The 13832-nt window shown below is 37.4% G+C and overlaps 1 protein-coding gene across 1 annotated transcript in view; it reads right to left on the bottom strand.

The window, feature by feature from the left end:
• Positions 1 to 9217: 9217 nt before the first annotated feature.
• RXFP2 (relaxin family peptide receptor 2) overlaps positions 9218 to 13832 on the bottom strand; it is a 62789-nt gene continuing 58174 nt past the window's right edge. Inside the window, exon 18 of the mRNA XM_069080184.1 lies at positions 9218 to 9480. Coding sequence (XP_068936285.1) covers positions 9218 to 9480 — 263 coding nt within the window. The remainder of the gene's footprint in view (positions 9481 to 13832) is intronic.

Raw genomic sequence — 13832 nt, 5'->3', positions numbered from 1 at the left:
GAATTTATGGAGGGGGGAAGGGAGAGGAACTAATAAATAATACCAATAGTTATCATTTGTATAGCAGTTTAACGGTTTGCAAAGAACCTTGCATATGAGATTGTGCCAGTGATCTTTGAAATCTGGTGGAAAATGGTAAAGGAACCTTGAGAGTAAAGAAGGGCAAATATTTTCATTTTCAAAAAAAGTATGAGGGTGAAGGCTGACTTTTTCTTTGACAAAATTTTAGAATAAATTGATTAAAGGGATAATTTATGAGAATTTGGAAGGGAAATAGATGATTATTAAGTGTCATTATGGCTTCATCAAGAACAGATAATTCTAGACTAACATAATTTCTTGTTTTACTGGTAGATCATGGGAAATGCCAAATATACAATACTTATTCATAAATTCCAGCAAAGTATTCATTGAAGTCTCCCATACTGCATTCGTGGATAAGGTAGAGAGATGTGAGAAACAAGTTAGGTGTCAGTGGAACACCAATGAGCAACAGAAAATATTTGAGGGCAGAGAGGTCTCTTGGGGTCCCTAAGATCCTACAAGATAGGCAGCTGCCTATTTTACCCATAGGTAGGATCAGCTCTACCTTCTAGGGTCCCAGTAAAGAAGAAAAAAAAGATCATGTGTGCTAAACTTCTTCAAAAAGTTAAAATGCAAACTATAGTCAATTCTCCATTCTTCCATGTTGCTTTCCAGAAACATTAGGTAGGCAGGAGATGGCTCCTTGATGGGTGTTATCACCCACTAATCCTTTGGCTTCTCTGAGAAAATCTTTGGAACATAACTAAGGGCAGGCCATATCAGGACCTTGTAGAATTCTGAGACAATGGCAGTTAGGCCAGCTGGATCAAGCTATCAGAAACCCTACCATTAATGAGCAAAGGAATGATAGGGCCCTATGATTGCCCCAAATTACACATCTATAAACTTTTAAGGTTTGTAAAGTGCTTTCTTCATGTGAGATAAAGTACTTTTATTATTCTCCTTATTTTTGGACATGGAAGTTTAGAGTTCCCTTTGCTTTGTGTCATATGAATGTCAGGGTCAATATTGGTCTAGATTTTTGATGCTAAGACTTACACTATGATGTCTTACTACTACATGACACTATCTTACTTAAGGGACTAAAAGAATGACAGTACCTCCAAGTCAGGAGGGCATTACAGAGGCCATCTAGGTCAACCTATGCCTGATTAGCTCTTTATAAGCATATCTGATAAGTGTTCATCTCATCCTACTTGCAGTTGAAAAACTCCTAGCACTTACCAAAGCAGTCTATTTCATTTTAAGCCTACATTCCTTTTAATTAAATTAATTAATTTATTAGATTTATATCATTATTTTGATTACTTAAAACTTTAAGTTTCTAGTTATTAAGAAATCTTGCCAGATATCAAAATGAAATCTGTGGATCTAGAACTTCCTTCAGCTTTAAAGTTTTGATGACCCTTGTTAAAGGTATCTGCTGTCTAAGAAAGATTGCTAATAACATCTTATTATCTATTAATACGTTAGTACAAATGGGCAAACCAGTTACCCAGCAGAACTCTGAGAAAATGGAACACTGGACAGGCCAGTTTTGATTCAGGAGCAATTCTAATCAAGGGGAAGACTGGTGTGGGTGAATACCAGAAAAGGAGGCCCTGGGAGCATGAGAATATCGCTAGGGGAGAAGCCCAATAAAACGTCTGAAAAAAGAGAGAAAAGGAGCATAAAAGGATAAAGGAGGATGACTAAAAACAAAGAAACAAAACTTCTCTTATTCCAGAATTCTTATTAGGGCCAATCTTAGGCATGTAGACTTAGTATTCTTCTTCGCATTTTACCAGTCAAGGAACTGAGGCCTAGAAGCTGAAGTAACTTGCTGAAGGTCACATAATTGGCTAGGGCAGGGGTGGGGAACATGTGGTCTCTAGGCCACACGTGGCCGTCTAGGTGCTCAACTGCAGCCCTTTGTAAAAGGATTTGTTCTGTAAAATTTAGACTCAGTCAAAAGGCTGCATCCAAGAACCGAGAAGACCACATGTGGCCTTGAGGTTGCAGGTTCCTCACCCCTGGGTTACAGGCTATGAGAGAAGCAAAACACTGGCCTTTTAACCTTGTCTTACCCCCAATTCCCTTTAGACTACACAGTGTTTGAGAGAGAGGAAGAGAAGAGAAAAAAAGAGAGAGAGAGAAAAGAGAAGAAGAAGAAGTAGGAGAAGAAGGAGGAGGAGAAGAAGGAGAAGAAGGAGAAGGAGAAGAAGAAGAAGAAGAAGAAGAAGAAGAAGAAGAAGAAGAAGAAGAAGAAGAAGAAGAAGAAGAAGAAGAAGAAGAAGAAGAAGAAGAAAGAGGAGGAGGAGGAGGGGAGGGAGGGAGAGAGGGAGGGAAAGAGAGAGAGAGAGAGAGAGAGAGAGAGAGAGAGAGAGAGAGAGAGAATCAATTGAGGAAGAATATGGTGTCTAGTATAAAACTCTTCATGTGTCTCAAATGAGCCTATTATAGGTAAATATAGAATCTAACCAATAAGACAAAAGTTTCACTCTTTTTAAAACAATCCAGAATGGTGCCATTTCTAACTAAGCTGACTTTCTAGAGAGATATACAATGGATAAGACCGAGAGTTTCCTCATTAGCCCAGAAGCAGTCAATGTAAAAGATGGGATTAGAGTTTGGCTGACCTAGTTCTTACTCCTGGCTCTGCCTCTGAACTGTTGCAGCCCCATAACACTGATCACTTGCTCTCTTTGTTCCCTTTGTCTTCATTTGTAGGTCATTTATTATCCATTAAAAGGTACACATGTGTGGGAAAATAATATAAAGGTTTACCTAGTGAATGAATAATAGTCTTCATTTAGATTAAAATGATTTAGAAATTGTTTCTCAAGGATTTTGAGATACTTCTCTGCAAAATGTGATCCCTCCAAAAGAAAATATTTTATTTATTCCATTTTCTAGGGTCTGTAAATAGAAATTCTAAATATATTTCCCCTTCACTTCATATACAGGGTGTCCCTAAAGTTTGGACACATAGAAAATATTAACTATGCATATTTTCAAGAAATGAAATGAATGAAATTTTCAACAACATTTTATTATTTAGCATAAATTTTAGCCATGACAATTTCATATGGAATAAAAGCTTTCATTAGCTATTAGGGACTATATTCCATATTAATGAGATAAATTTAATTAATGTGATTTCCTATGTGTCTCCTAAATCTTCCTATGAAATCTCATTTATGCTAATTAAATAAAATGTTGTTGAAAATTTCATTAATTTAATTTCTTGAAAACATACATAATGAGATTTCCTATGTATCCAAACTTTAGGGACACCCTGTATAATCACCTTCCATTCATAAATAGGGTATCAGTCAATAGCTAAACAAGGAAGAGAAAGACATCTTTCTAAAGCAATCTCCATATCCTTTTCAAAGAACACCAAGAATGATGCTTTGTTTCCCAGCACAAATAAGTATTGTGACTTCTTTGTGGGTTTTTTCTTTTTTTTTAAAGTAGGTGTGGTATATAAATGGTATAAAAGTTAATTACAACTAGGTCTATATCCCCAAAACATCCAAAAAAAGGGGAAAAGGACCTATTTGTACAAAAATATTAATAGCATATCTTTTTGTGGTGGCTAAGAATTGGAAATCAAAGGAATACCCATCAATTGGGCAATAGCTAAACAAGCTGTGGTATATGGTTGTAATGGAATATCATTGTGCTATAAGAAACGACAAGCAGGATGATTTCAGAAAAACCTGGACTTACATGAACTGATGCTTAGTGAAGTGAGCAGAACCAGGAGAACAATGTACACAGTAATTACAATATTGTTCAATGAAGAATTGTAAATGACAGCTATTCTCAAGCAATAGAATGATCCAAGATGATTACAAAGAACTAATGATGAAGCATACCATCTGCTTCTAGAGAAAGAACTGATATTGATTGAATACAGACTGAAGCATGGTATTTTTCACTTTCTTTCTTTCATTTTTTTCCTTTTATCTGAATATTCTTATACAAAATGACTAGTATGGATATATTTTACATAATTGCACATGTATAACCTATATCTAATTACTTAACATCTCAGGGAAATAGGAGGGGAAGGAAGGAAGGAGGAATAGAATTTGGAATTCAAAACTTTAAATAAAAATGGTAAATTTTTTTTAAAAAAAGGATTAAATACAAATGAATGCCTGTTTGTGTCACAAACCAATTGCCAGATATAAGGATTCCTGCAAGAAATTATGCAAATCCTCCTCAAATATATGCCTATTTGATTAAAGGACATTTCTTTCAGGTCTACTCAAAGCAAGTTGGCAATGCTTGGGACAACGTCATGGATGGTATTTTGCTAGCCCTAATTCCCAGGGATTTGAAGTGACTTGACCTTGGTAGTATTATTTGACAATCTGAAAATACTTGGCAAATTGACAAGTGCCAGCTTAAGGTGAGCACCAGGAAGATACAATTTCAAAGTTTTAGTGATGTCAATGTGCCATCCATGAAACTTCTACTCTGCCTTTTGTTGTTGTTGTTATTGTGGTAGATGATAAAGTGGAGGGAAAAACCTCAACTTAAAATGGTCTTCAGTCCTGTGGAATTCCCCTTCCAGTTCCACTTTCCCTGGTGGAAAAGTAGAAAATGGGGACCAAAGGTAATAAGAATGACATAGTTCTTAGATGGTAAACATTAATTTAACTTTTGACAGTCAACCTTTGTCTCACCACATTGTCACAAAGATCCCAGATTTGGAGAAGGACCTGGAATGGAAAGCTAGTTCTGTCATTTCCTATTTGTGTTATCTTCAGGAAGTCACTTCTCCCAGAGCCTAAATTTTCTCATCTGTAATAATAATGATGATAACTGGCATCTAGATGCTACTTTAAGATTTTCAAAGTGCCGTACATATATTATCCCATTTCATTTTCCCACACCCTGGGAAATAGTTGTTATTAGTATTCTCATTTTATAGTTTGAGGAAACTGAGTCAGACAGGTTAAGTGACTTACCCAGGGTCACACTGTGTCTGGGGCTAGATTTGAACTAAGGTCTTCTGGACTCCAAGTATAGCACTTTTACCCACTGTGTCATTTAATTGTAAAATGAAGGAGTCAGATAAGATCTCTAAGGTCCATTGTAGTTCTAAATATAGGATCCTACCAGAATGACTGAATCACATCTATATTGACATAAAGATGCTAAAGCTAAAATACATTCCTGATTAGAAAAGGTGATGGGCAGATCATGTAATGAGGATGTCTCTGTAGCCCCTTTCTCTCATTGGTCAGTTGTTCCTAGAACCTCCATTTTAAGGAAAGTGACCAGACCAGTCCTTCATTCCTCTTTTATTCCTCTATTGGCTCCTTTTTTGACTCTCTGAACTTCCCTTTCCACCATACCCTTCCATACTTCTTTCCATCCTCTCCATGTTTCAATTTCTTTTTATGTGTTGGATTGCTCCATTAGAATGCATGCTTTTCAAGGGCAGAGATTGTCTTTATTTTTGCCTGTGTTTGTATACCCAGTGCTTAGCACATGATAGTTTCTTAATAAATGCTTGTTGACTGACTAACTTGACCTGACTTGATATGACAAACAAATTTTCCCCATGTGAAATTAAATGAATGAAAAGATGGGCCCTCTTGGAAGACTTGGACAAGAATAACAGAATGGGAAGGCTTGGTTGGGAATTTCTTCAGTGGAAGGAATTCCTGCAGCAATGAAGTCGTTTATTCACTAAAGTACTGAAAGATATGACTAAGTGATGATGTACTTTGTAACCAGGATCAGCCCTAGTGGTTAGGTAAGTCACCCTAGACTTGAGACCTTCCATGCAGTTAGGGAAACCAAGTCACAGCCTCACCATAACTTTTGGAGGAAGCTGATAGGAGATAACTGGTACCACTAATTAGTGTTAAGCAGTAGGCATTTAAATTCCTCTCTCCACCAATCACAGTTCCATCTGCCTGGCAACAGTGTCTGCCACTACTCTCCCCTGTTCTTGCATTATATACCATCTCAGATCATATGTGCTCTTTTTGTATAACCTATTTTCTTTCTAAGCTGACACTGACATTTATTTGGTCTAGAGACTTCAACCCAGTGGGGGTGTGGCCTCTGATCCTACAGTCCTAAGGGATGGCTGTAACTATCACTTCTTTTCTTAAGTTTTTAGAATGGTATTTTGTCATTTATACCATGGAAAATAATGGTGAGGTATATTCTCATATCTCACAGGTGCCAGAAGCTGTCTTCTATTCTGCCAAAGATGTACCAGTGTTTCAACTCTTTATATGTCAGTATCTTACTAGACTATGTGTAATACTAAAGCTAGAATTCAACTATAATTTTAAATTTAGTATCATTAACAAAGTTTTGGTGCGGTTTTGTTATACTAATATGTAAATTATTTTTAGAGCACTCACTTAGGTATCCTACATGGTTTCCCACTGCATTTCTACTCATGTTTGCTGCAGAGGACTAAGGCTAGAGACAATGCAAACAGCAATTTTCATGAACTTTTATGGATTTTCATTAGGATGAAAAAGCTTTTGTGAATGATCATTTTCATTCCTAATTGGATTGTGGATAGGGCCAGAATGGTTCAGATGGATTAGATAGATCTGCTGTGATGCCCTGCTTCATACTGTTGGTGAAGGCAAATAGATTGATAGAGAAACCATTTATCATTCAAAAACAAGAAGGATACCACTTCTTTATCATTTCTTTTGGAAATCAGTGAATATAAAAAAATAGATGAAAGGAAACCCCAAAGTGAGTGAAACAAGAGCTGGAAGTCAAGTAGCCAAGTGTATAAGCAAAGATGATGCCTGAATGGAATAGAGAGGAGAATTTTGCCAAGAAAAGGTAACCGATGACAAGAGAAAATTCAGACACAGGATAAGATTGACATTTTTAGAAATGAAGGGGAAGGAGAAGATGCTATAGAGATAGTTTTGGAAGAAATAGGATTCCTGTAATAGGAAGTAAGGCTATAGTTGGTTGTGGATTCATTTCTCTCTGCTAAATGAGAAAAAAAAAACAACAGAAAAGGTAAAAATAACTGATTTGATCAAAATTACAAACTGCTACAGAATATACAATGATATGTGTGTGTGTGTACAGCATCTACCACATTATGGGTTTAGTAAGCTTCAAATAATAACCAAAGCTTATCCAAATTGAAAGGAGAACAACGCATAAATGTAATTAATGATGGACAGCCAATCCATGCCTCTTCCTTATCATAGATTCTACTGAAAATATGAATGCAGGTAGCACAGCAAGTAAGAGCACCGGCTCCAGTGTTGAGAAGACCTGGAGATCGAATCCCGGGCTCAGCCACTTAGCACCCACCCAGAAACACCTGGCCGTGTAACCTTGAGCAAGTTACTTAACCCCAATTGCTTAGGGGCGGCCAGGTGGCTCAGCAAGTAAGAGCACCAGTTCCAGTGTCGGGATGACCTGGATCAAATCCGGGCTCAGATACTCAGCACCACACCCAGAAATAACTGGCCGTGTAACCTTGAGCAAGTTACTTAACCCCAATTGCTTAAAAAAAAAAAAAAGAAAATATGAATGCATCAAAGACCTCTGAATTCATCTGGTATGGGAGAGCAAAGACCTCTGAAACTTCTGGAATGGGAATTCCTTCCATCAAACAATTAGTAACATCGAAGGAATCAAATTTATTGGCAACTCCAAGGTGCCTGAGGTGGATAAAAATTGTGACTTCTGCAGGATGACACAACTAGTAAATATCAAAGGTGAATTTGAACTAATGTCTTCTTGACTCCAAGTCTAGCACTATTCCTCTTTTGGGGTGCTCCTCTACTAACTCAGAAAAAGGCACTGAATTCAACATTCCATTAGAAGAAGCACCAAATATTAGACTACACATCTGTGTTTTGTCTTATGTCAGAAGTTACAAAGGTGAAAAGTGAAGAAATCAAGTTACCCTTTGGTGTTTTGTCAGAAAGGAGAACTTGGAATGCAAGAGGCAGCACACGGCTAATCAGTTTGGGTGCTGAATTTCTCTTCTGCAGCTTTATCAGTTGTAATATTCAACAAATTATTGTCTTTACCCTGGGTAAATCCACCAGAAAACCTTGGACAAATGCAATTTTGTCCAAAAGGAGTACATATTTGAAGATGCTTTTTTTGGTAAAGAGTTTTAAAGTTTTAAAGAATTGTTGTATGTCAATAATTTTTTTAAATTTCATTTTGTCCCAGTTAATTAGAATACTGCTGTAGAACTCTAAGGGATAGATGGATTGTTTAGTAATTGGAGTACATTACATTAACTGTGATTCAGGTCACTTCAAATGTTTCTTTCTCAAGTCCTCAGTGTGGGAGAAAATGAAATACAAGTAGATATTAGACTAGGATTTGTTAGAATGCCTCCCTAACGCATATAACAGGAATGTTGAAATCTAGCAAGAAACCTTCCCTGGTGCATCCCCCAGTGACTGGGTAACTCCTATTGATTAATACAAAGTCCAATCCAGGGGGATTGTGAATAGAAAGGCAAAGACAATTTATGGTTTCACCCAAAGTTCAAAGAGCACTGAAGGGATTAAAAGATTATGCTACTACTGTGCCCTGCCCAACCCCCTCCCCCCCAGTTTGATGCTACATTTTTATTTTCTATATAGACAGTCATTTTCTTGGTAGTGAATTTTAAATTCACTTCCATATTTAAATAGAGACAATCCCCATATTTCCCGAGTGAAAGGAAATCAATTATTACTTTAGAGCTGGGAAAGATCAATTGCCCATTCGTTGTGTATTGGGTATATAAGATCAGAGTATCCTTGGTTTAGAGTGAGAAAGGACCTTAGATGTCATCCAGTCCAACTATCTCATTTTATAGATGAGGAAACTGAGGCTAGAAAGGTTAAGTGATTTGGACAGGGTTGTACAACTTGCAAGTGCCTGAGGTGGAATTTGAGGCCAGTTCTTCTTGCCTCCAAGTCCAATGGATTCGATACCATGCTGCTTCTTGTAGGGAGACAAGGAAAGGAAAGTATGATTCTTAGCACAAATGATAATCAGAAAGTTTGGTGCTGAAATGCTTAGAGTCACACAAGAGGCTGCCTCTTGCAGATGGGTTCACTGCTGGTAAAAAGGAAAGGTAGCTCTGAAGTCATCTTCTTGGAATGGCATCCAATCCATAAAGAATCTATTCTGATTCCTAAGGGTCTTAAGTCAAAGGCCATCACAAGTAAGTTGGTTTTGTAATACTGAACTCTAGAGTTATTTTGTTCAATGCCCCAAGTTTCAGGGAAGAGGAATCATTTGTCCAAACAATGGAAGTAGACAAACTTTTCTTTTCACTTTTGAAAATTGACCTTCTCCGATGCTTGTGTAGCAATTGCTTCAATTTATCCTTAAAGAAGCTGGTTGTGAGTGTGTAGAGGATGGGATTCAGGGCACTGTTTATTGGCAGAAAAAATATTACAATCCAAGAAGTGATTGTGCCTAGAGAAGGAAATGAGATGTTTAATTATGGGAAACTATTAGTTTATTTTTATTTTATAAAAGAATATACAAACGTTTTAGGGTTAACTTGTAAAAATTTTTTTTGAGGGACATATGCTATCTTTAAGCTTCCAGTTTCCTCACTTTATTGAAAATCTCTAGGGAAAAGCAAAAATCAACAACTAAAATTTGGGTCCAATCATACACAATCACAGATTTCTGATTGGACAGTCATTTAGTTTAGTCCACACCTGAATGGAAACCATTGCTACTTCGAACCCATGTATTAGCCATACAGCTTTTGCTTGAAGACATCTAGGGAGGGGAAACCTGATTCAGCTTTTGGACAGTTTTAATTATCAGGAAAAGTGTCTATCTTGAGCCAGCATCTGCTTCTCTGCATGTTTCACTTGATTCTTGGTTTTACCCATGGGGGCAAACAGAACAATTCTAAGCCTCCTCATTTCATAGTTCTTTCCATAACTGAAGTAAGCTATCAAGCTGCTGTCCCATCATCTCAAGTCTTCTCTTTTTTTGTGTTAATTTATTTATTTTTAGTTTTCAACATTCACTTCCATAAGTTTTAAATTTTCTCTCCTCCCCTCCCCTTCTCCCTCCCCAAGACGGCATGTAATCTGATATAGGCTCTACATATAAATTCCTATTAAACATTTCTATTTTCACATTAGTCAACTTGTATAGAAGTCATGTTGTATAACAAATGGGAGAAACCATGAGAAAGAAAAAAACAAAACACACAAAAAAAAAAGAAAATAGTCTTCTTCACTCTGCATTCAGATTCCATAGTTCTTTTTCTGGATGTGGATGGCGTTTTCCATCATGAGTCCTTTAGAATTGTTTTAGGTCCTTGCATTGCTGAGAAGGACTAAATTTATCAAAACTAGTCATTGTACACTGTGGTTATTACTGTGTACAGTGTTCTCCTGGTTCTGCTCACTTCACTCAGCATCAGTTCATGTAAGTCTTTCCAGGTTTTTCTGAAGTCTGCCTATTCGTCATTTCTTATAGCACAGTAGTATTATATTCATATATGATAGCTTGTTCAGCCATTCCCCAACTGATGGGCATCTCCTTGATTTCCAGTTCTTGGCCACCACAAAAGGAACTGCTATAAATATTTTTGTGCATGTGGGTCCTTTTCCCACTTTTATGGTCTCTTTGGTATACAACTCTAGAAGTGGTATTGCTGAGTCAAAGGGTATGCACATTTTTATAGCCTTTTGGACATAGTTCCAAATTGCTCTCTAGAATGGTTGGACCAGCTCACAACTCCATCAATGATGAATTAGTGTTCCAGCTTTCCCACATCTTCTCCAACATTTATCATTTTCCTGTTTTGTCACGTTAACCGATCTGATAAGTGTGAGGTGGTACCTCAGAGTTGTTTTAATTTGCAACCCTCTAATCAATAATGATTTAGAGCATTTTTTCATATGACTATAGATAGCTTTAATTTCTTCCTCTGAAAACTCTGTTCATATTCTTTGACTATTAAATATTCTCTTCTTTAGGCTAAATAAACACGCCCAGTTCCTTCAGCCTATCTCCTTACGATATGCTACCAAGGCTCTTTACCCATCAAAGCTCATCCTTAGAAATGGAGGGTGGTCATACTCCTCTGAATAATGTGTAGCTTATCAATGTCCTTTCTAAATGGCAGTTCCCAGAACTGAATTCAGCATTCCAGATCTGGTCTGACCAGGGCAGAGTAGTGGGTTCATCACCTCCCTAGTCTTAGAGGCTACTCATTAACTTCTTTAATATAACCTAACATCACATTGGTAAGCTAGGTGGCACAGGACCGGATTCAGGAAGACCTGAGTTCAAATCTGGCCTCAGACACTTACTAGCTGTGTGACCCTGGGCAAATCACTTCACCCTTTTTGCCTCAGTTTCCTCATCTGTAAAATGAGCTAGAGAAGGAAACATCAAACCACTCCCAGTATCTTTGCCAAGAAAACTCTAAACGGGGTCTCAAAGAGTCTGAAGTGATTGAACAACAAGATCACGTAGTGTTTTTGGCTGCTCTATCAAACCTTTGGCTTTTATTGAGTTTCCAGTCCACTAAAACCCCAGATATTTTTCAAATGAACTTCCTTCCAACAATGCCTCCCCCATCTTCTTCATGTGGAGTTAATATCCTAAGTATGCAACTTTCCATTTATTCCTATTAAATTTCATCTTATCAGATTCAGCCCAATGTTGTAGCCTACCATATTATTTTAGATCTCATGTTTGTCATGTAACATATTAGTTTTCTCTCTTCATAGTTTGTACCATCTCCAAATTTGATAAGTATATAATTTATGCTTTTATTTAAATCACTTGTGAAAATGTTAAGGGGCGGCCAGGTAGCACAGTGAGTAAGAGCACTGGCCCCAGTGTCGGGATGACCTGGAGATCAAATCTGGGCTCAGACACTTAGCACCCACCCAGAAATACCTGGCCATGTAACCTTGAGCAAGTTACTTAACCCCAATTGCTTAAAATAAAAAAAAAATGTTAAGCAGCATAGGGCTAAGTAGAAGTCTCTGAGGCACTCCAGCAAACCTCTTTTCATGTTGTTTTCAAACTATTAATGAATGTTACTTAGAGCTAGTCATTCAACCAGTTCCTGAGCCTTCCTTGCCATACTATCACCTACCCCTTATTGTTTTAATGAGAACAGTATGAGATCCTTTAACAAAAGCTCTGTGATATGGTAGATAGAATGCTGGGCCTGGGGTCAGGAGGACCTGAGTTCAAACCCAAACTCAGTCACTTCTTTGTTGGGTGATCTTGGGCAAGCCACTCAATCTTTCTGTAAAACAGGAATACTAGTAGCACCTGCCTCCTAGCGTCATTGTGAGGATCATGAGATAATATTTGTGAAGCATTTAGCTCAATGCCTGGTGCATAATAGATGACATATATGTATTATTATTATTATTATTTCTGCTAAAATCTAGGCACTGACAACTTTCTTCTATCTACCAGTGTAAAAAAAAAGGAAATGAGATCAGTTGAGTCTGACATTTTCTTGATGAATTCAATTTGTCTCTTTGTGATTGTCATTTCCTTTTCAAGATATTCACTAACCACCCATTTAATGATACATTCTACAATTTTACTAGAAATCAAAGTGAAGCTTACTGACCCAGAGTTTACAGATGTTTTTCTCTTCCTTTTATTGAAAATGGGATAGTCCTTGCCCTTCTTTTTTTTGGAGGGCAATTGGGGTTAAGTGACTTGCCCAAGGTCACACGGCTAGTTAAGTGTTAAGTGTATGAGGCTGAATTTGAACTCAGATCCTCCTGACTCTAGGGCTGGTGTTCTGTTCACTGCGCCACCTAGCCGCCCCTGCCCTTGCCCTTCTTGTGTCTTGTGACTATTCTTACATTATCCACAATTTTCAAAGATCATTAACACTGGTTCAGCGATCAAATCTACTAGCATTTTGAATATCCTGGGATGTAGTTCCTATAGTTCAGGTGAATGAAATTTATCAAGGGAATCTGGGTGCTATTATCTCCCCCCCCTTTATTATGTCAGATACACTACAATTTTTTTTTCTTGTTTATATTGCTTTTCTTGTATCAATGTGAACATTATGGAATTTTTCCCTAGTAGTATGACTTTGCAAAAGGGACACAGGTCTTGGAACCTGATAATCTGGGTTCAAATCTCAGCTCAGTTATTTACCATCAGTAAGACTTTGGTCAAGTCACTTAACCTTTCTGGGCCTCAGTTTCCTTATCTGCCAAATGTGGGGGTTAGACTAGAGGACTCTAAATACCATTATGGCTTTAAATCTCTGATCCTATGATGTAAGATGATTGTGAATTCTGGAACACTATAATCTCCAAAGGATCAAAGTTGTAGGTTACTCAAAGGTCACTGAGGGAATGGCATAGTCAGTATGAATAGGATGCTCTTTGCATAAAAAATGGGAGGAAAATCTCATTCAGGAAATAGGAGTTCACAAAAAAGATATGAGCTAATCATGTAGTGAGATTAAAGATAAGAGCTTGAAAGTTGTACTGATTTCAATCAAATATGAAAACGCCTTCAGGAAGTCCTCTGCCCTGTTGGGTAGAGCCTCTGTGGCACATCTATGAAGGAGCATCGGCAGGAATCCTGCTAGATAAGAATGTGATCTGTACCAATGGAGGGATGGATATCCACCTTGATGAGATCACAGGTGTATTGAAATCTTGGTTCCCTAATCACAGAGCAGCAGGGATGGGGAATCTCTGGCATTCATCTTGATTTTTTCTACCCTTAAGATAATATTTTTCTGGTCACTGGTTGTACTCAGGGAATAATTTTGAACTTGAAGTGTAATACTATTC

This window comes from Petaurus breviceps, unplaced genomic scaffold (assembly GCF_028583685.1).
Source record: "Petaurus breviceps papuanus isolate PSGF00001 unplaced genomic scaffold, PetGlider_PUasm1.0 91133, whole genome shotgun sequence".
Taxonomy (NCBI): domain Eukaryota; kingdom Metazoa; phylum Chordata; class Mammalia; order Diprotodontia; family Petauridae; genus Petaurus; species Petaurus breviceps.
Note: the sequence above shows the minus strand (reverse complement) of the source record. Positions and strands in the feature narration are given on the sequence as shown.